The sequence below is a fragment of the Schistocerca gregaria genome, chromosome 3 (assembly GCF_023897955.1).
Source record: "Schistocerca gregaria isolate iqSchGreg1 chromosome 3, iqSchGreg1.2, whole genome shotgun sequence".
Classification (NCBI taxonomy): Eukaryota; Metazoa; Arthropoda; class Insecta; order Orthoptera; family Acrididae; genus Schistocerca; species Schistocerca gregaria.
The window spans coordinates 343,677,595-343,699,560 of NC_064922.1; the positions used below are offsets into that span (position 1 = coordinate 343,677,595).

General features: G+C 41.1%; 1 protein-coding gene across 1 annotated transcript in view; it reads left to right on the forward strand.

Annotated features, from left to right (window-relative positions):
* The window catches only part of LOC126354823 (uncharacterized), a 62,485-nt gene extending 40,731 nt beyond the window's left edge, over window positions 1-21,754 (forward strand). Inside the window, exon 3 of the mRNA XM_050004766.1 lies at window positions 19,491-21,754. Within this exon, the coding sequence (XP_049860723.1) occupies window positions 19,491-19,584 (94 nt within the window). The 3' untranslated portion in view covers window positions 19,585-21,754. The remainder of the gene's footprint in view (window positions 1-19,490) is intronic.
* The last annotated feature ends 212 nt before the right edge of the window (window positions 21,755-21,966 follow it).

Below are 21,966 nucleotides of genomic sequence, written 5' to 3' on the forward strand. Positions count from 1 at the left end.
CTTACGATCTCTTCCCGCACTCTCACAGCCTTGCCACAATGTTCACTAGACAGTGAGCTTTATGATAGAAACCATTTCCCAGTGATCCTGGCACTTCCTTGTCAGCGACCAATGGACCAGTTAGCACAAGAACTCTTCGAGGAGCCACCTGGCAGTTACATAACTCTGCTGTCACCATTCCCCCCCCCCCCCCCCCCCCCCATAAGATTCCACAGATGAGCTTGTGGGAGGGAGATCTCTCTAACACAATCATCCACACCGCTGAACTGCTATTCCCCTTTCTGCAGGCGCCATCCACCACTGGCCAGTGCTGTGATGGACCAAACAAGTTGCAACAGCTATTCAAGATCATCACAGGTCCCTGCAATATCTCAGATGACATCCTAGACAGACTGCCCTCTTCACTTCAAGCAACTTCGCACTACGGATCACTGTCTAATTAAATACAAGAGGAGTAATGCTTTGAGTGCTGTATCTCCTCCTTGGGAACATATGCCTATTCAGCCCCAGTGTAGGCAAAGCTCTTTTGGGCCACCAAAGATCAACAACTGTCCTGGACCTTTTTCTTCATAGAGGTAATTGCCCCAATGCATTGACTGTTGCTGCACATGTTGTGAATCACACTGCAACAGCACCAGAGTCCTCATATCATGCTACCTTTCAGATGTAAGACAAGTTGAAGGCATTTCCCTCCCAGTCACACCGAATTATAACATGTCATTATATGATTATATGTTAAGTAAGGTGAAGAAATAAGGCAACAACTCACATATAAACACATAACAGTAAAAACTATTCACACTATTTTTCAAGCTCTTGCCCTTTTTTTGGGAAAGTACACACATTCATACGCACAGACACCCACACACACACTCCTTTGTCCCCCCCCCCCCCCCCCTGCAGGTCTGGGGGTAAGAATAGGCCTGAGGTATTGCTACCTGTCGTAAGAGCGACTAAGAGGAGTCTCACACATTTCGGCCTTTATGTGATTGTCCCCTGTAGGGTTAGACCTCCATTTTTTCAAAATTTTCCCGATGAGCAAGCCAATTGGGGAAGGGTGCCTTACATGGTGCATTGTGTCCATCAAGCATTGAGATCTGTAGCCCACTTTCTCAACATCGCATTGCAATCCTGCCCATTCTCCATCTCTTTGGTGAGGACACTTCCTGGGTGGGTTTTCCACCATGAACTATGCAGTGTCACCTCTATGCCGACAATGACCATGGACTTCTTTGTAACCCATATCCAGCACAGTAGCCAGTCCATTGTGGTGGGGCTGCCATGTACCCTGTTGGTTGTAGCCCCCTGACAACACAGGGATCGCTCTGCTGATGCCTGTGCTATTAACTCCCCTCCCCATGTATGCCAAGGAGTAGATGCCCATCACCCTGGGGCTTCGGGACTTTCGGCAATGGTCATCCTGCCAGGTGACCTTTGCTGTGGCTGGGTGGCGCCCATGGGGAGGGCCCCTGAGTGGAGTGGGTGGCATCAGGACAGGTGACATGCCATGAAGTGTAGTACATCATCTCTTGCTGGTGGTCCGCTGCCAGCAGTCTCTTAGCGGGCAAAGTCCAACATTAATGGCCACACCATGGGAGGAACGCCAGGCTAAGGATGGCAGTGAAGCTTATTCGCCCCGGTACCTCGCATGTACAAGAGTTGATGGGGAATCTTTCATGTCTATGAAGCCTCAGTTTTTGTGGAGCATTTGGAGGACAAGTTTGGGGAGGCGAAGGGCTTGTCGAAAACAAGCTGAGGGCCAGTTTTGATAAAAGCAGAATCCTGTGCCCAGTCATGGGCATTACTCGCTTGTGGCAAGTTGGGGTATGTTTCTGTTACCATCACGCCTTATAAGAGCTTAAATATGGTCCAGGGTATTATTTCGACAGTGACCTTTTGCAGTCTGATGATGAGCTGCGCACCAATTTAGAACAGTGAGGTGTTCATTTCGCCCAGCGCGTCCATGGGGATCCAAGGGATAACCAGGTTGCCACCGGCGCCTTCATCTTGGCTTTCAAGGGTGCCACATTGCCCGAGAAGGTCAAGGTGATGGTCTACCGCTGTGATGTCAAGCCATATATCCGTCCCCGATGCGGTGCTTTAAGTGCTGGAAGTTCGGCCATATGTATTTATTCCTGCTATACTTCGAGCCCCACCTGTCAAGATTGTTGATGCCCATCGCATCCCAATACACCATGCCCCCACCTCCCATCTGTGTCAACTGCAGAGAGCATCATTCACATTGCTCGCCACACTGCAGGATTTTACAGAAAGAGAGGTAAATCATGGACTATAAGACCTGGACTGACTGACCTACACTGAGGCTAAGAGGAAATTTGAGTGCCTACATCCTGTGGCTATGACCTCCTCATACGCGGCCACTACGAGAACAGTTCTGACCCCATCAGTTCCTTGAATTCCTGTTGCCTCTCAGAACCAGGAGACTACACCTGCCCCCTTGATGGTAGGTGGCACTTCCCTCCCTGTTACTCCCACACCACCTACTTCAGGAGCAACAGCCCCCCCCCCCCCCCTCCAAACCATCGGGGAATTCAGTCCCCACTTCTGAGCCAGCTTCTTCAGCTCCTTTCACTAGAAAGGGGTCCCTTGGGTCACTCCGGTCACTCCCTTCCCAAGTTTAGTTGGTGACAGCAGGTGACCCTGAGGCATAAACTGCCTCATTGAATGTTCCGTGTCCACAGAGGCCATTTTGATCAGCATTCCTTTCCCAATGGCTGCAGTGTATTAACAGCAGAGCTGTTGGCCATCTCTCATGCACTTCAGTATATCCGTTCATGCCCCGAGGAATCGTTTCTTCTGTGTACTGTCTCCTTGAGCAGCCTACAATCTATCGACCAGTGCTACGCTCGCCAAGTTTTGGTAGCATCCATCCAGGAGTCCATCTATTCCCTGGACTGGTCCCATCGTTCAGTGGTGTTATGTGGATCCCAGGACACGTCGGTATCCCAGGCAACAAACTTGCTGACAGGCTGGCCAAACAGGCTATGCAGAAACCGCTTCTGAAGATGGGCATCTCTGAACCTGACCTGCGTTCTGACTTACGCCATAGGGTTTTTCGGCTTTGGGAGACAGAGTGGCATAACAGTACACACAACAAACTGCGTGTCATTACGGAGACTATGAATGTGTGGAAGTCTTCCATGCGGGCCCCTCGCAGGGAATCATTAACCTCTGCCGGCTCCACATTGGCCATACTTGGGTGACCCATGGTTTCCTTCGGCACCGTGAAGACCTGCCCGAGTGCTGGTGTGGCACCTGGTTGACAGTGGCCCATATTCTGGTGCACTGTCCCACACTGACTGCCCAGTGATGAAATCTTGAGTACCGGACTCATTGTCGCTAATTTTATCTGACACTGCCTCATCGGCTGATTTAGTTTTACGTTTTATTCATGAGGGTGGGTTCTAGGGTGGGGGTTTTAATGTGTTGAAGAGTGGCTGGCTTCTTTTTTTATTCTCATGGTCAGCCAGCCTTGGTAATCTGCTTTCTTGTTTTAATCTCTTCATCCAGTTTCTTGCATTTCTGTGCTTTTCTTGTCCCCTTTTGTCCATTTACTTGTTTGTTGCCCTTCATCGTTCTTGTGATTTTTCCTTTCATTACGTTTTAAATTGTCACTCTCAATTGTTTTATTCACACTTGTGGCATTGTTTTATTCTGAACAAGGGACTACTGACCTCGTGGTTTGGGCCCTTTCCCCCTTTTTAAACCAACCAACACACTCTCATGGCCACTTTTACCAGAAAAATGAGCAAGAGCTTGAAAGCTAGCGTGAATAGTGTTTCCTGCTACATGGTTCTGTGCTTCACACATCAGTTCACTGTAGGTGAGTCGTTGCCTTTCTCTTATTTTATGCATTGTTCCATCCAGGAATTTCTATTAGAATTATATTGTCATGTAGAAGAAGGTGTAATTAGATGAATGACGAACACTTAACTTCACTTAACAAATGTTTATTCAGCACTTGCACATACAAGAGCGCAGAGCGAACTGCCTCCGGCCAGAACACATACAGTGTATATGCAGCTACAGAACATTTCAGTAGAATGATTCTTGACATTTGTGGATATTTCTAGAATGTACTGGAACCGAATATAGAAACTGTATAGTCCAGGTGAGTTTTGAACTCACGACCCTCCATGCAATAGTTTAGTATCATAACCACTACACCATGGTGTTACTCAACTTCTTCTGCAACACTGCTCCTTCCTTAAGAGAAGAGCGTCTCGGTGTTACAGCCTCCTAGTCCAGGAACGCATCATCGGTCCTGCACACTCCGACTCCCGATGACTGATTCTCGCCCTGGTGGTGATCTCCTTAGAACTTCTTTTGTTGCTGTGCTCTTTGTCACCTTTCCACTTGTTGCCTGTCATTTGAGCTTCGATTTTATCCTGGGTTGCGGGGTCCTTATAGGACCCTACCTCATGATTTTTCGTCATCTTGTGTCGGAGTCGAAATCTTCAACTTCATAAGTAACATCAGACAACTGTCTTACAACCTTATAAGGTCCAAAGTAGTGCCTGAGGAGCTTCTCGGAGAGACCAACCTTACAATCAGAAGTCAAGATACGGACGAGGTCACCAGGCTGATACACAACAGGGCGGTGACTCGCGTCATACCTTCGGCGATCATTTTCTTGAGCCTGCAGCATGTGGAGTCGAGCTAACTGCCGAGCTTCCTCAGCTCTGGTTAACACCTGGCTGATGTAGTAGTCATCCACATCGTCAGGATGTAACAAAAAGCAATGTCCATTGTCGTAGTCACTTCACGCCCATGCACGAGGAAAAATGGCGTAAATCCTGTGGCGTCTTGTTTGACAGTGTTGTAGCAAATGTCACGAAAGGTAGCACCTCATCCCAGTTGCTCTGCTCAACATTGACGAACATTGATAGCATGTCAGCCAATATCTTATTAATGCATTCAGTAAGCCCATTAGTTTGCGGATGGTAGGCAGTCTTCATGTGATGAGTAATGTTGCACTGACGGTTTATCTCTGTCACAGGATGTGATTGAAAAACTTTCCCTCAATCTGTAATTAACGACCTTGGGGGTACCGTGTTTTAATACAATGTCTTCCATGATGAATTTGGGTACCTCAGATGCTTCGGCTGTTTTCACGGCTTTTGTAATGGCGTAGTGTGTCAGATAATCAGTTTAAACAATAATCCATCTATTGCCACCAGCAGACGTTGGAAATGGTCCGAGGAGGTCAATCCAACTTACTGGAAAGGCGTTTCGGCTGGTAGAATTGGTATGAGTTGGCCAGGTGGTTTCTGAGGAACTGCCTTTCTCCTCTGGCACTCTCGACAGTGCGACACATTGTGACCGACACTCCTAAATAAACCTGGCCAGAAAAATCTCCTGCGGATTCTGTCATATGTCTTAATAAATCCTAAATCTCCAGCCTCAGGTGTGTCATGGAATTTCTGTAGAACAACTAAGTACATGTGTTTAGGAATCACTGGTAGCCACCCCTTTCCGAATGGATCAGAGTTTTTCTTGCAAAGTAATCCATTAACTACCCTAAACTGTCCTTTCACATCCTCTGACTGCTTTAAGGCAAGCATAATTTGAGATATCTTCTGCTCTGTTCAGGAGAGAGACCCTGGAGTGCAGTGAGACAGTCGGAATCTTGGTGTTTTCTTCCAGTTTTGTACACTATGGTCATATCATACTCTTGAAGACATAGCGCCCACGTGCCAAGTTGTCATTTTTGGATCCTTAAGACCTGTGAAACATTTACGATAAATAGTTTGGACAAGAAGACAATAGAAGCTTTTGAAATGTGGTGCTACAGAAGAATGCTGAAGATTAGATGGGTAGATCACATAACTAATGAAGAGGTATTGAATAGAATTGGGGAGAAGAGGAGTTTGTGGCACAACTTGACCAGAAGAAGGGACCGGTTGGTAGGACATGTTCTGATGCATCAAGGGATCACAAATTTAGCATTGGAGGGTAAAAATCATAGAGGGAGACCAAGAGATGAATACACCAAGCAGATTCAGAAGGATGTAGGTTGCAGTAAGTACTGGGAGATGAAGAAGCTTTCACAGGATAGAGTAACATGGAGAGCTGCATCAAACCAGTCTCAGGACTGAAGACAACAACAACAACAACAACAACAACACCTGTCAACCAACAAAGTGAATGATAATGTGTAACAACTGTTAATGACCTTCCATAGAGATACTGTCGAAATTTGCACATGACCCAGATCAAAGCAAGACATTCTCTTTCTGTAGTTGAGTAGTTTCTCTTGGCTTTTCTAAGTGTGCTAGAAGCATAGGCTATAACCTTCTCTTTTCCATCCGAAATTTGCACCATAACAGCACCGATCCCATACCCACTGGCATCTGTGTGTAGTTCTGTAGGTGTTCTCTCATCATACAGATCAAGTATGGGGTCAGTTGTCAGAGCTTTTCACAGCACATTGAAAGAAACTTGTTGAGCACCATCCCAGATAAATTTAGCATCAGTTTTTAACAACTCTTGGAGTGGCCTGATGGAAGCCACTGTGTCATTGATAATGTGCGCTATCACAAGTTCCAGTACCCAGCGTCTCCACCAGAATAGTGTCGTGTAGAAGAAGATGTAATTAGATGAATGACGAACACAAACTTCACTTAATTAAGGTCTATTCAGCACTTGCACATACAAGAGCATGGAGCGAACTGCCTCCGGCCAGAACAGACAGTATATATACGGCTACAGAACATTCCAGCAGAATGATTCTTGACATTTGTATATATTTCTACACTCCTGGAAATGGAAAAAAGAACACATTGACACCGGTGTGTCAGACCCACCATACTTGCTCCGGACACTGCGAGAGGGCTGTACAAGCAATGATCACACGCACAGCACAGCGGACACACCAGGAACCGCGGTGTTGGCCGTCGAATGGCGCTAGCTGCGCAGCATTTGTGCACCGCTGCCGTCAGTGTCAGCCAGTTTGCCGTGGCATACGGAGCTTCATCGCAGTCTTTAACACTGGTAGCATGCCGCGACAGCATGGACGTGAACCGTATGTCCAGTTGACGGTCTTTGAGCGAGGGCGTATAGTGGGCATGCGGGAGGCCGGGTGGACGTACCGCCGAATTGCTCAACACGTGGGGCGTGAGGTCTCAACAGTACATCGATGTTGTAGCCAGTGGTCGGCGGAAGGTGCACGTGCCCGTTGACCTGGGACCGGACCGGACCGCAGCGACGCACGGATGCACGCCAAGACCGTAGGATCCTACGCAGTGCCGTAGGGGACCGCACCGCCACTTCCCAGCAAATTAGGGACACTGTTGCTGCTGGGGTATCGGCGAGGACCATTCGCAACCGTCTCCATGAAGCTGGGCTATGGTCCCACACACCGTTAGGCCGTCTTCCGCTCACGCCCCAACATCGTGCAGCCCGCCTCCAGTGGTGTTGCGACAGGCGTGAATGGAGGGTCGAATGGAGACGTGTCGTCTTCCGCGATGAGAGTCGCTTCTGCCTTGGTGCCAATTATGGTCGTATGCGTGTTTGGCGCCGTGCAGGTGAGCGCCACAATTAGGACTGCATATGACCGAGGCACACAGGGCCAACACCCGGCATCATGGTGTGGGGAGCGATCTCCTACACAGGCCGTACACCTCTGGTGATCGTCGAGGGGACACTGAATAGTGCACGGTACATCCAAACCGTCATCGAACCCATCGTTCTACCATTCCTAGACCGGCAAGGAAACTTGCTGTTCCAACACGACAATGCACGTCCGCATGTATCCCATGCCACCCAACGTGCTCTAGAAGGTGTAAGTCAACTACCCTGGCCAGCAAGGTCTCCGGATCTGTCTCCCATTGAGCATGTTTGGGACTGGATGAAGCGTCGTCTCACGCGGTCTTCACGTCCAGCACGAACGCTGGTCCAACTGAGGTGCCAGGTGGAAATGGCATGGCAAGCCGTTCCACAGGACTACATCCAGCATCTCTACGATCGTCTCCATGGGAGAATAGCAGCCTGCATTGCTGCGAAAGGTGGATATACACTGTACTAGTGCCGACATTGTGCATGCTCTGTTGCCTGTGTCTATGTGCCTGTGGTTCTGTCAGTGTGATCACGTGATGTATCTGACCCCAGGAATGTGTCAATAAAGTTTCCCCTTCCTGGGACAATGAATTCACGGTGTTCTTATTTCAATTTCCAGGAGTGTAGAATGAACTCGAACCGAATAAAGAAATTGTACAGTCCAGGTGAGTTTTGAACTCACGACCCTCCATGAAATAGTTTAGTATCATAACCACTACACCATGGTACTACTCAACTTCTGCTGTGACAATAAATGAACCTTCCACTGATTGGAAACTGCTTTAAGCTCTTGCCTTGTCACGTGATATGAGACCAGGCCCTGATGCGGTTCAGATGATATAACATCTTACTATTACTCAGGGACTCCATCTACTCAGGGTCTTGTATCTTATTTGGCTAGAAGGTGATGAGATAGTATCATCATTGCAATTGTTAAACCAGGCAAAACCCCCACATTCACCAACAGGTACTGGTGTATTTGCCTCACCAACATGCTCTGCAAACTGCTTGAAAAGATGGTAGCCCTACAGTTGCACTGGGTTCCTGAATCACAGGGCCTTTTGTCCCCTGTAAGTACGGTTTCCTGAAGGAATAATCCACAGTTGAACATCTGGTTAGGTTGGAATCAGAAGTCTACAGGCTTTTTGTAAATATCAACACCGCATTGCAGTCTTTTTTTACTTATGTAAGGCATATGATGCCACTTGAAGGCACCACATTTGACTTACCCTTTTGAAGCTCCATACTGTTATTAGTCATCAGTTTTTATCTGATCAGTTGTTTCCAGTTAGATTTGGCACATCACTCGACTTTCCAAGGGCCCAAGAGAACATTGCTCTGGAGAGCTCCAAGTTGATTGTTATCGTCTTCCCCAATGCCATCAATGGGCTAGTGACCTCCTTTGAACCACTGTTCACCCCCACGCTGTGTATCAATAGCTTTTGCACTTCTCAAGGGCCTTCGCTTGGACACTTACACATAGCTTCCAGTTCATTCTCTTCTATCATTGTACCGCGATCAATCATCACCCAGTAATCTACTTGGATACTCAACACTTGAACATTGTTTTGCAGTCCCACTTTTTGCGTTTCCTCATTGATAAAAAGCTGACATGGTTGCCCCATATTTGTCAACTAAAGACTAGCTTCAAGTGAAAGCCTAACACTGTCTGCTCCCATGCCCACACTTTCTGGAGCATGTACTCTCCTCTATGTTTACAAAGCCCTGTTCTTGTCCTGATTTGGCTATGGTTTCAGGGTTATGGGTAAGTGATTCAATCAGCTGTGAAATTATTGGACCCAATTCATCATCACAGAGTAAGATTGGGCGCTGGTTTTTTCCAGACTAATCCTGTAGACAGTCTTGACGAAGTAAGCATCTTCCCTCTTCGATTTTGATGGTACCAACTATTGGTCACTTATGCAATCACCATCTGACAGTTTACCATTCATTCAATTCAAGGATTTCTTTTTGCATACATGAGGCATTCACCCACTGATGCCTGTTTTTCGGGTGGGATAAACAGTTGGAATGCGCCTTTAGACCCTCTGAAGGGACCTCTGCCTAGCCTGCTTTAGACTATACTCACAGTATTCCTCCCCCCCCCCCCCCTTCTTTGATTAGTGCAAATAAGGCCTTTCCTCACTCAGAAAAGGAAAAAATGGAACAATAACTGCCCCTCTCATAAGCTCCTCACTATGGAGGAGACCACTGCTTCACGGCACTACTCCTGTTGTTCCTGTCAGAAGCAGTTAACCATCTGGTGTCATCTAACAAAACACACACACACACACACACACACACACACACACACACACACACACACACACACACACACCTCCCCCATTGTGGTTGTGGCAACTCACATCCTGGTGGAATGCCCCATGCTCCTGGCTCTCTGTGCTAATTGTTGTCATGATTCTTTGCTTCTAATATTGGTGGATGAGTCACAGTCAGTTGAACTTGTTCTCAGTTTTCACAGTTCTCAGTGTTTATTCTCAGATACAACATGTCCAACTACTTTCAGGATGGGGGGGGGGGGGGGGTTTGAAGTCGAGCCATCTCCTACCACTTGCTGAGTCTAGAGAACCCTTGACCCTACCTTGTTTGCCAGCTGTCTTGGTCACACCTCTTTTACTCTGTTTGAATTGCTTTTAGATGTGGTTAGCCTCTTTTTTTCTGCTGAATCATATTTTTTGTTTTAGGGGAAGCATTCTGTCATTAACACTTTGATTGTAGCATATTTAAGATAGGATGGTTGTGATATGGCTGTGGAGGGTATTCATCGTTTGAAGATCCTCTTGAGACCTGTTTATAGCTCTTTCCTTTATCATTTAAGGTTGTCCAATTGGTGTCTATTACGTTTCAGCCTTCTCACTTTTAGTATTACAAACCTCCCTGTTAGAAAGCTTCATTTACTCTGCAATGTTGGTGGGAAAAGGGGGGGGGGGTTAGATGTGGAGGAAGTTACCTTTTTTTAAAAAAAAAAAAAACTTGGGGAAGAGGGAAATAGGGTTATAATTAGAGATCACTTGTTCATCAACACCTTGACAAAGAGTGTTACTATTGCATATTTCAGACATTGAGGAAATGTAGCTTGACTTATTGCAAAGGCAATTTAGGAGGACAATATCAAATTAACATAAGGTTTCAGTACTTTAGCTGAAGTAACATCATGGACAGAAGAGTTGCTGCATTTCAGTGAGATAACAGTGGAACACAGGAGTAGGTCTAATAATAAATAAGAAAACAGAAATTGAGTAAGCTACTATGCACAGTGTAGTGAATGCATTACCACATCCAAGATAGGCACAATGCCAACACCTTAGCACGATATTGTGTGCCTTCTAGCTCTGGAAATGGTGAAGGGATGAGGCAACAGAAATTATTCAGATTGTTAAGGCAGGTGAACATTTAATTACAATGTGCATTAGAAATCAATAGAAGGAAAAATAGTACATGAAAACAGACTGGGGAAACAGAGTGAAAGGAAAGATGCCTGGTAGAATTTTGCAAAGGGCACAATATAACCATTACTAGTACTTGATGTGAGAATCCTGAAAGAAGGTTCTAAAGATTGAAGAGACCTGTTTACTGCAAGATTTCGGATAGATTGTATTACAGTAAGAGAGAGATTTTTTATTTCAGATTTTAAAATGCAAATATTTCCAGTTGTGAGCTTTGACCATAATTCATCGATTGTGAAGGTGCAGATTAAAACTGAAGGAATTGCAGAAAGATAGGAAATTAAGGTGGTGGGATCTGGACATATTGAAAGAGCCAGAGATTGTTGAGAGTTTTGAATGTGTCGTTAGGCAAGAATTGACTGAAAAGGGGGGAAAAGCATACAATAGAAGATGAATGGGTAGCTCTGAGAGATGAAAATCTGTTTTTGTTTCACATCTATGGAGCATCTATTCATTAAGATAGCAGTGAATAAAAAATTCAAGTCCCAATAGAAATATGTGGGTAACACTCAAGATATTGAATGTAAATGATGAAAGAAGGAAATTTATTAGTGAAGTTGGGCAAAAAGGAATATAGCCTAAAAATGAAACGAATATACTGTAGATATTTGCAACAGGAAGGTATGGTGGGGTACTGGGAGATTTCAGTTAGGTCTTTGGCCAGCATAGTTGAGTTTGTACCTGAAAGTGTATACCAGTCCATATCTGCTCGATTTCACACCCGATACCCGACTCAGACCCATATTATTTTGTGGTTGTGCTAATTTCCCTCTAGTCACAACATAGGTTGCAAGTCTTTTAGAATGAAGTTAGAAACATATGTAATATTTATGAATTATGAACAAATGAATAAAAATACCCCAAAGCAAATATGAGGAAATTTCAGCATGATGTGCAGAGAGTAAAGATAAACAAATTCATATGTGTTTACGTAGGGCATATTTTTAAATCAAAACAACCCTGCATTTTTGCAACTTTTGTTATATGTATAGTTGTAAACAATACCAAGAAAGCTTTGATGTAACAGTGTGCATTTAATATTTTTTTCTATCGATACATTTGTTAAATTAAAATTTATCATTAGGATGAAATCAGTTTTCTGGATGTTTATAATAATTGTTAAGGAACAAAAGATTATCAACATGTTGACAGTTTATTTCTGATATTCTTTTGTAAATAGTGTTAACTGCCATACTAAATGTCCTCCCATATGCACCACTAATAGCAGGAATAACAAAAATATATTTTGCTATTTGTGATAGTTGTGAGAATGTTGGGGATTTTTATTTCCACCAATCAAGAAGTCAATCTTTGTTGAAAGTCTGTAATTACTTGATACAGAGACACATTGCTGTAACTTTGTGCATCATTAACATCATGATGCCAAGCCTTGTAATCATTTCTGAGCCCCTTGAATCTCTGTTCCTTCCCTCATTCAGATGATGCTTTTCATTTGCATTTTGTGCGTTCTCCTGCAGAGATCTCTAGAAGGTGATCGTACTTGTTCCTTCTTTGCTGGAGAGGAAAGCATGCTCATATTTCTGAAATGAATAATGAGGAACATAGTGATCTTCTGATTAATTTAAAGATTAATTTTCTGATGTGTGTACTGCAAAGCCCTCATTGCCAGTTTTGTCATTATTTCATACTCTTTCATACCACTGAGAGTGCCAGACAAGTGTTTCATTATTCTTGGATAACTTAGGAGGCAATATGGTATTGGACATTTCTCCTGTTGCAATTTGGCTATTTCATGATGAAGGGATTTTAGAAAATGTACCAAGAATTCTGAGAAGGTTCTTATCCATTCCATCTATTTTCAGAATATTGTTGGTTTCCTACACTGTCTCTATAATCTGTTCAAACTGAGACAAGACTGACTCACTCTGGTTACTTTTTTAATTCCAACATACTTCATTCCTGTTGCATCAACGTATTTAATTTTGATTTCAGTCCTGCACATTTCATGTATGGCAGTAAATTTGTGCAAATCGTTGTTTGTTCAATCAAGTCATAATAATTTTCTGCCAGCGAATAATCTGCATGAAATGTGTGGCATCAGACTTGTCCATAGTATATGGGCAATATATGGCCTTACGTACTCCTTTAAGGCACTTGCTATATTAGACCCCTGGTCAGTCACCCCAAACTAGCTTCAAAAAGTCTTCTTTGGCTACTCTCAGAAAGGGAAATCGTAGAAGCAGCTCTTGTAATATAGCTTCTCCTGTCTTGAGCTGGTGTAGAAACTCTTTACTGTGTTCACAAGGGACCACAACTCACTAATGTAATGAACTAATACTGTAATGTAATATGGTTTTCTAAAATCATCTGTTGACGTATCTGTGCTGGCTGAACACCTGCCTTATCTGATTGCTGCAGTAATTTAAGGAAGAACAGTCATTCTTGCAGTTTCTGAAGTATTGGGAAGTGCTCAAGCAGCTGTTGTAGGATGAGATACAAGTTCTTTGGCATCTACTATTCTGAAAGTTGCTCCCGTGATGACAGCCTCGTGGATTAGTTCAATGAAGTTTGTAATAGCTGCACGTCTTATGCTACGTATTATACACTGGCTGTCGTGAAACAGTCATGCACATACAGTGACATAGATACAAAACTGCAAAAAGAGTAAATCATTAATAATTACTGTCATTATTATTTGTAGACAAATGCAAGTCTCTAATGATATGCAACGAGACCATGGGGGAGGTACGAGAAAAGTTAGAAAGGGGGAAGAGGGAGGCAAATGAAATCTAAGATAGCATTTATACATGTTATCCATGTCTGTTTTATCTGTTTTTAACATGGGCTCCTTCTATATTGATACATGCTTGTCTTACGAAAACTTCAAGTCATAGTGCCTAACCAAATTCCTATTGCCCAATGATGACTTTTATGATATCATGTGCGTGCATTTCAAGCACTGAATCAATCCAGGAATAATATAGTACATAAAAATTGACCCAAACTTTGCTTTTTTGCTCATGGTCTTGGGTTTTTGTGAGGTGCTTGTGCTGCTCCCCTTCTTATTCTGCTTTGTTATATCATCCACTTGGGAACTAGATACCACAGCCCTTGCTTGTTAGTAGAGTCAACAATAAAAGTACTCAAAGATTAAAAAGATCAGTTAATGGCAAATAATTTAGGAAAAACTGCAAGTGCTAACAAATAATCTAAGAAGTATCAGTTGCTGAATCCTGAGTGAAACGTGTCATAAAGGCACTTTTTTAGGATAATGGGCACTATGGAGCCATTGTCAATTACAAACCTGCAAATATCCAAGCAGTGTGCACACTTGTTATTCAACATCAAGCATAGCATGTCGACTTCACCACTTCGACATCCACTCATACTCAATAGAACCCTCTCAGACCCGCATATACCCAGAGATCTAACTCAAAGCAAGCAGGGTGCACTGCTATGTCACACAATAAAGCTCAGTGTGGTGAATGCGTAATTAATGGAGTACCTAACCACTCCTGTCCAGTGCAGGTAACTGATATCAGGAAACTATCCACAATCAGGCCAATTTTATTATCTAGATGGATACTAAATAGTAGGTGACTACCTGGCACATACCAGATTTTCAATAAATTATTAACATTTTATAAAATTGACTTCTTTTAATACACAAATAAAATACTGTAATTAAATAAAATTACAATATAATCAAATCAAAATACTATTAATTATTCATTTCAACAATAAGATAAGTTATTACTTACTAAACTAGAGTTAAATTATGTTGAATGAACACAAATTTCTCTGCATTAAGAGATAATAAGTGGTTTCGCTTGTCTTTATAAACAAGGCCAGATTCAGAATAAAGTCTTTGATTTACGCAGTGTAAGATGCTGAAAGATGAATTCTCGCAAACTTCTTTGAATTTGGGAAAATTGTTGCATTAGCTGACTATCAAATATAAGGATCACGATTGGTTTGAACTGTCTTCAGATAATTGTCATTCTCGCTTGTGATTGCATTTGTTTCTTGACTGTCATACAATTATTATTTTCATTTGCCACCTCTGCTTTGGCAGATTGATATTTAAGTTCTCAACTTTACATACTATAAATTTAAAAATCTGGTCAATATGTGAATGCTAATAGTATTCACCTTTTGGTGCACAAAAAATTGGTTCTGAACACACTAGTACACAGAGCTAAGATTATTTCTGTTGGTGGCCATGTACAGTCTGAATTACAGCATTTGAGATGCGTTTAGAGAGAACGGTTGGAGCAATAAAGACATTAAGAACTCTTTCAGGTGCCACTGACAAAGGATGCCTTGTTAGTCAGCAGAAGATGCCAAGCCAGCTGCTTTCATGCTACACTGTGGGGCAACAAGCAGCAAGTTAGGATGTGTAGCGCAGAGACATTGGACTGAGACCAGTGTTCCGGCCCATCCCCAAGATACGAGATAGACTGCGCTCTGTTAAAGGTGAAATTGTTCTTAATGTGCCCAGTGTGTGTGGTGTCCCTTGTGAATACGGCAGTATCTATATAGATCAAACTGTTCACAAAGTTGCAGAGCATTGTACTGAACACAAGTGACATGTTAATCAAAGGGAGCTTGACAAATGGGCCATAACTGATTGTCTGGAAAATGAACACAAACTACATTTTGAAAAGACAAGAGTCTTGGTTCATGCACCAACATATTGGGATTCTGTTATAAAGGAGGCACCTGATATTGGAATAAAAAGCAATAAGTTTAACACAGACAAGTGGTACACAGTTAATAGGGCATGGGGATGGACACCGGGTATCGAAAGAAAGCAAAGATGGATACTAGATGCTTGTAGGGAGACAGGAGCTACAGTTTCAAATGTGGCACCAGCTCCTTGTGTCACTTGACACCACTTGGTACCGCAGCGGTTCAGAGCTGCTAAGACTTGTTCAATTCACATTCCGTGCGTGCGTTAATTCGGCGCTCTCTGAATAGTATCAGAGGTTGCAATTGCACCTATTTTAGCAGAAAACAATACTAGTCGCAGAGGCCAGTGGTTTTTACTGCTGGCGATGATGACAAAGATGGATATTGAAAGCTCGAGTATTTTATTTGAATTGACAAGGCTTGAAAACCAAGAAGATTGTATTCAGACCTGTCGCTACGAAAGACTCAGAGGACACACATTCTTCCACATCGTCTATCCACCACTTTCGTGGTCTTCCTCTCTGTTTTCTTCTAGTTGTCCTCCATTCAGAAATATTTGTAGTCGTCCACTCTAAGGAAATGTCCAAGCTGAGCTATTCTTTCACTTTTTGCTAATCGTAAAATGTCAGCTCCTTGCATGAAGTGTTCCACCCAGCATTTGTTCTAGATCACCAGAAACCATTGTTAGCATGAACTGCATCGTAGATCTTTTGCAGAATCCTCTGTTCAAGTACCCTGAGCTGTAGCTCAGCTCAGGTCTACAAAGTCTACACCCCATTAATTCGAGTCTTTATTTAAGGAACTAAAACGACTTTCCAATTCAGCTGTCAGCAAGGCTCACTTGTATGGTACATTGGATATTCTTTGGACTCGAGTAAATCTTATTTAGTGTCGCAACATGCAACTGTGGATATGCAGAGCTGACCGGAGCTTACTTTTGTTATTTCTTCAAAGATCTTCAGAAATGTAATACACAGCTCTGTCAAACACCACCGATGAGACGTTGAAATGATAAGCATATCGTGGTCAGTGACTTGGCTTGTTTGTTCCAACAGGCACTCTGTAATTCCACCTTGTGCTGATCTTTGCACCAAGTGATGCTGTGGTAAATTTTCATCTGCAAATGATTGAAATGCATTACAAGATTCTTCTGTAATAATTTTTGGATGTGCAGCTGGATCCTGTTGATATTCTGCCACCGTTAAAATCAGCAGTAGCAGAACACTGTATTTCCTTGGGACACTCAATGGAATACAATAGCACAAAAACTGTAGCTCCAATTTCCACTTTTTGGGATTCAGTAATCAAAGAATCAGTCGAAATACATCTTGCCAAAAACCGTATAATTCGTGACAATGGCTTTCAGCTGGATAAAAATCGGAATCCTGTAATTAAAATTATGCAGTCTTAGTGGAACAGATCATCACCTGATGCATGCGCCAAAAGACAGCAGCACATTTCACATGCTCAAGATTCGGCATAAATACTGTGAATGCACCTCGGCTCTTCAGTAGTTGCCCACTCACCTGAAGGTGGCTGGACTTCTCTGGACCAAGATATCAAGGCAGAATGTGGATGGGATCTGGCTGCAAACCTGAAAATTATTAGAAATAGTTCCCAGGAAAATTTCAGAAGTCATAGCATTACAAGATGTCTGCCAGTAACGGTCATTCCTGCTACACTAGCCTGGACATCAGTGACTCCGTTACAATCCTTTGAAGTGAATGGGTGGTACATCAGCCACTTGAAAACTTTTCTCCGTGTTAGTGTCAACTGTCATGAATTAGTAAATATGTTTTGCTTTGGTCAGTTTCCCAGCAATTTGTGGTAATATAAGCTCCCTTGCTATAGTTTGTCAGGTATGGGAACCTAGAAGAGGGTTTATAGCAAGAAATCCATGCTCTAGCTGGAATTCAAGAGTCTTGTAAATCCAGCCCTTTCTATGGTAGATAATAGCTTGTTGTCTAGTGCAATAATTCCTGCTATTAAATAATAATATGTTAGGGCTTTTCCATAATTTACAATCCAAACCTTTTTCCTTTCAAATAATTCTGACATGGTTAGTTGCTTTTCTGTCAATGTTGAAGGTGAACTTGCACTGGGGATGACAACTAAAAACAATGCAGGTGCAGCAGTGGCCATACATTAATTGCTTGGAGTTTATCTAGATGTTTGATTTTTAAAGGATTTCTTATACTTGAAGTACTTGTTGAACAGAAAGAAATATTTCATTGGGTTTAAGGTAGGTTAGGCATTTTCTGTTACTTTAGATTTTTTTCCCTGTAAATACTACTTCTTTCAAAAGGCCAAACCTTAGCCACAGCTTCCTCTACATTATAAGATACTACTATGGGAGATCCAAATTGATTTTGATGTCGTAGTTTCCCATTGCTTTTCCACATCCATGCTGTTGGTTTTCAGGAAAGAATTGAGTATCTTTTACTAGAAGTTCATGATAAACTTCTGCCCATTGTTAGTCCAATAAGTTTTATCATCATTTATGATTCTGTGAAACAGGTTTTCCATTCTCAGCTAAACCTGGTTCGTGGGGATGCATAGTTTTACTGTCATAGAAAGACAAACCATTTATTTTGGGACTTGCATCATTTCATGAAAGGAAGATGATTTCAGAAATAAATTACCAGTTTGTGTCGCACTATGTCATACTGTTCTTGTTGACTGTTTTACTGTGGGGAACAAATCCAAGGCAGAAATCCTACATCTTATTCACCCTCTAATTGTCAGGTAAAGTGCAAAACCTCTTTTATTGGGTGCTTGAGCACTTTCGGAATTAGTATCTTGTATGTTTCCAAGTCTGCGGAAATACAGCAGTCAGTGAGTTGTTCATTGCTGTACTCATTTAGGTCTGTTGTCTGATATTTCACCCCACTTTAGTGAATATAGTCTCTCCTCGTTTCCTTGTATTACTTGTACAATAATGTGATACTTACATCCACAGAGGTGCATCTGTTCAAATGCTGGTCTGTTGTGCTAAACACGTCATTACAAATAACTTCAGATTTTTCAGTTTCCTGCGGTGATATGAGAAGCTCATTTTTCTTGTTTAACAGGCTTTGTGTTATTTGATGAAAAGGACATTTATTTTGATTGTTAACCTTTCTAATGTCCAAGCTGCCATTCTCTCTCTCTCTCTCTCTCTCTCTCTCTCTCTCTCTCTCTCTCTCTCTCTCTCTCTTTTTTAAGCATTTATCCCAAAAAAGATTTAATGAAAAATTGTTGGAAATCCTTGGCATGAACAGACAGTGCTAAGTTTACACTGAGAAAATCAGTCATGCGACCATTTGATGAGTGAAACTACACATTAAGCACACCAGTGTGTGATCCCCCCATCTATTTGAACATCTCTTGGAGCTCTGTCCTTACATGTCCAACAGAATTCTTCACCCAGTGCTTTTCATGTCAGAAAGAAATGAATTCTTATGCTGTAGAAAATCTTGGACTGTTTTTCCAAGAAATTGGGGGCTCTGACAGGCAGTAGAAATAATATTGAATGGAAATTGAGATCATTTCTCTTTAATGATACCTTAGTATTTAAGTTGTGAATCATTTGAAATCTTCTTCATCATAAAATAATATAGTCAATGTGATCCCTGCAGGTAACTAATTATTCCCAGTTAATTTTGAACAGTTTGACATTTATACAAAATAATTGATACATGTACTTATTCATTTGCCTTATTATCTTTGCTTATTAGTGTTTCAATTGAAATAGAATTGTGATAATTGAATGTTAAGATAATGCATTTTTTCAGTAATGTGTTTATATTCCAGGAAAACTTCAGGAAGGCGTTGGCACTCCTGCTATATTGCAGCTGTTGCAAATGGCATCATATTTTTCACAATTTTGCTTTTGCTTTACCAGTGAAGTGTCAATAAAACTGTTTTATCTCATCAGACAACTGAAATTGGAAGACAGTGTAATGCAAGGGAACTGTCCTTTTCATGGCACATCTTAATCTACTTCATAAAACATACAAAACCCATGCTGTAAACAAATTGGAAAAAGATGATTTGATTAAATTTGAAACTTTAATATGTCTCATTGTTACAGTTTGTTTTCAAGAACAAAGAATTTTTGTTTTGGTATTCAGCAGTGCTATTAACACTAGTTTTCAGATTGATTTCATATTTTTTGGAACATATTTTAATGTATTTAATGCATTCAGTATTCTGAAGGAACATGTATTTTAAAACTTCATTGAAAACGTGCTGTGTCGTGGCCACACTTTTAAAATAGCCATAAAATATTAGAGGAAGCATTTGTGAATTGATGTATCTTTCTCATTGTTTCTCCTTTGATTAGCTTTACAATTGTTTGAACGTATTTGTTGTGTTGTGTATTATATGATGATAGAAATTCTATAAGAATAGTTGCTATCTTTTTTAAATCTCTGGTGTTTCTTAGGGTCGATGTTTTGTTTCTTTTCTTACTCTCTTTTTTTAAAAAAAAAAAGTAAATAATGCAAGAAAAGTTCTTGAAGGAGAGTAAACTGTGCCAAAAATTTTTCAGAACATATTTAGTAACTTTCCTCAAGGAGGAATAGCATTATATTTCATTTTATGTGGCTGTTTGTACACTTTGTGATACATGTATTTCAGAAAGCTGTATATCGTTACAGCTACATAATGAAAGACTGCAGTAATCATCTTGCACATGTGTTTTGTGGATCACACTTACTCGCAACTATTGTTCTTGGCTTTTAAAGGACTGACATAAAGTTGAAAAAAAAAAACATTATCATAGAACTGATGACTAACATTTTATAAGTCTAAACAAAAATCATTAAAGTTGCTGAACTTATTTTCAGCATAATCATCTTACAAATATGTGGCACCATAATGTCATAATTATGTATCTGGCAGTCAGAAAAGAAATTAGAAGATCATGTTTTATACAAATAGTCTTTTATTTTACTCTGCCTTACTTACTTTACAAGGTACATAGAAAGATATAATAATTCATGAAAATAGACAAAATTTAAGACAAAATTGTCTAATAAATAGATTGACGTAAGAGAAGGCAGCAGATGAACACAAACAAAAGTGTGCAGTCCTAAATCACAACTGCTGGCGATTGACATTAGTCACAAAATATGTTCCAGACATGTCACTGATAGTTGCTGGATGAAGAATTGTCTTTGGTACTTAACTTGCTGTAAGAAGTACACAAAAATATTTAATTACAAGACATTTAGTGTACTGTTTGAAATGTGATACTCTTGATCAGCAGCCCGAAAGATGAAATTAATTATATTTATGCATTGTTATCTAACTTTAAGATGTTTTATATATCACTGAATCATCATCATATTCATATTTTTATGAAATTTTGTGAAGAGATAGATCTGGCTCTCTAACTCCCTAGTAACTAGTGAAATTGCAATAAATTCAACATAACCATTGTTTAAAAGTGTTGTTAGTACATCTTTTAATATTTTTTGCATGTTGATTAAGTGTATAATCTTTTGATATTTTATCATTTTCATGGGTGATTGTATGCTGTGTAATTTATTATTCATGCTCATTATGGAGAAAACAGTACCTGGTGGATAACTTATCAACTCATTGTGTGAATCATATAAGTTTGCAATGTTATTGGTTTGGCATGTTGCTGAATGGACAACAATATAACGAAATTCTAAGATTCTACAAGACTTAATTGTAAATAGCTTCAAAAAGTATTTTCAGGCTACATACTTATCTAAATTTAAAGAGGGTGCTTTTTTTTGTATCAAAAAATAATTGATCTCAGTGTGTTTGCAAAATAATATTGTGTGTTATAATCAGTTCATGTGGTTGAGTGGTAATTAATATTTTTGTTTGATTGTTTTAGATTTATACATTAATGAATCACAAATATTGTTTTTGTGCATGGTGAAAGATTACATTTTCTACAGAGTGTTTTTAATGGAAATAGATTTCATATGATGATTTATACATAATAAAGCATATGTTACAAAGTCTACGTAGTATATGTATCTTTCTTGTGATGAATTTTGGTTGCTGTTGAAATTAATTAAAATGTTATAAATATTCTGGGTGCTTGTAGTTTATGCACAAGATCACCGAACGTCAAAATTTTGGTCATATGATTCAATTAAATACTAGTGCTAATGACTGAGTCTACCATGAAGCTGTAGACAGGTATCCAGAAGCATTTCATCCATATAGCACATTACGGGTCCTACGCTGGTACATTGTTCTTATTTTTCTATGGGAAAATTAACCATTAACAATTTTGAACTAA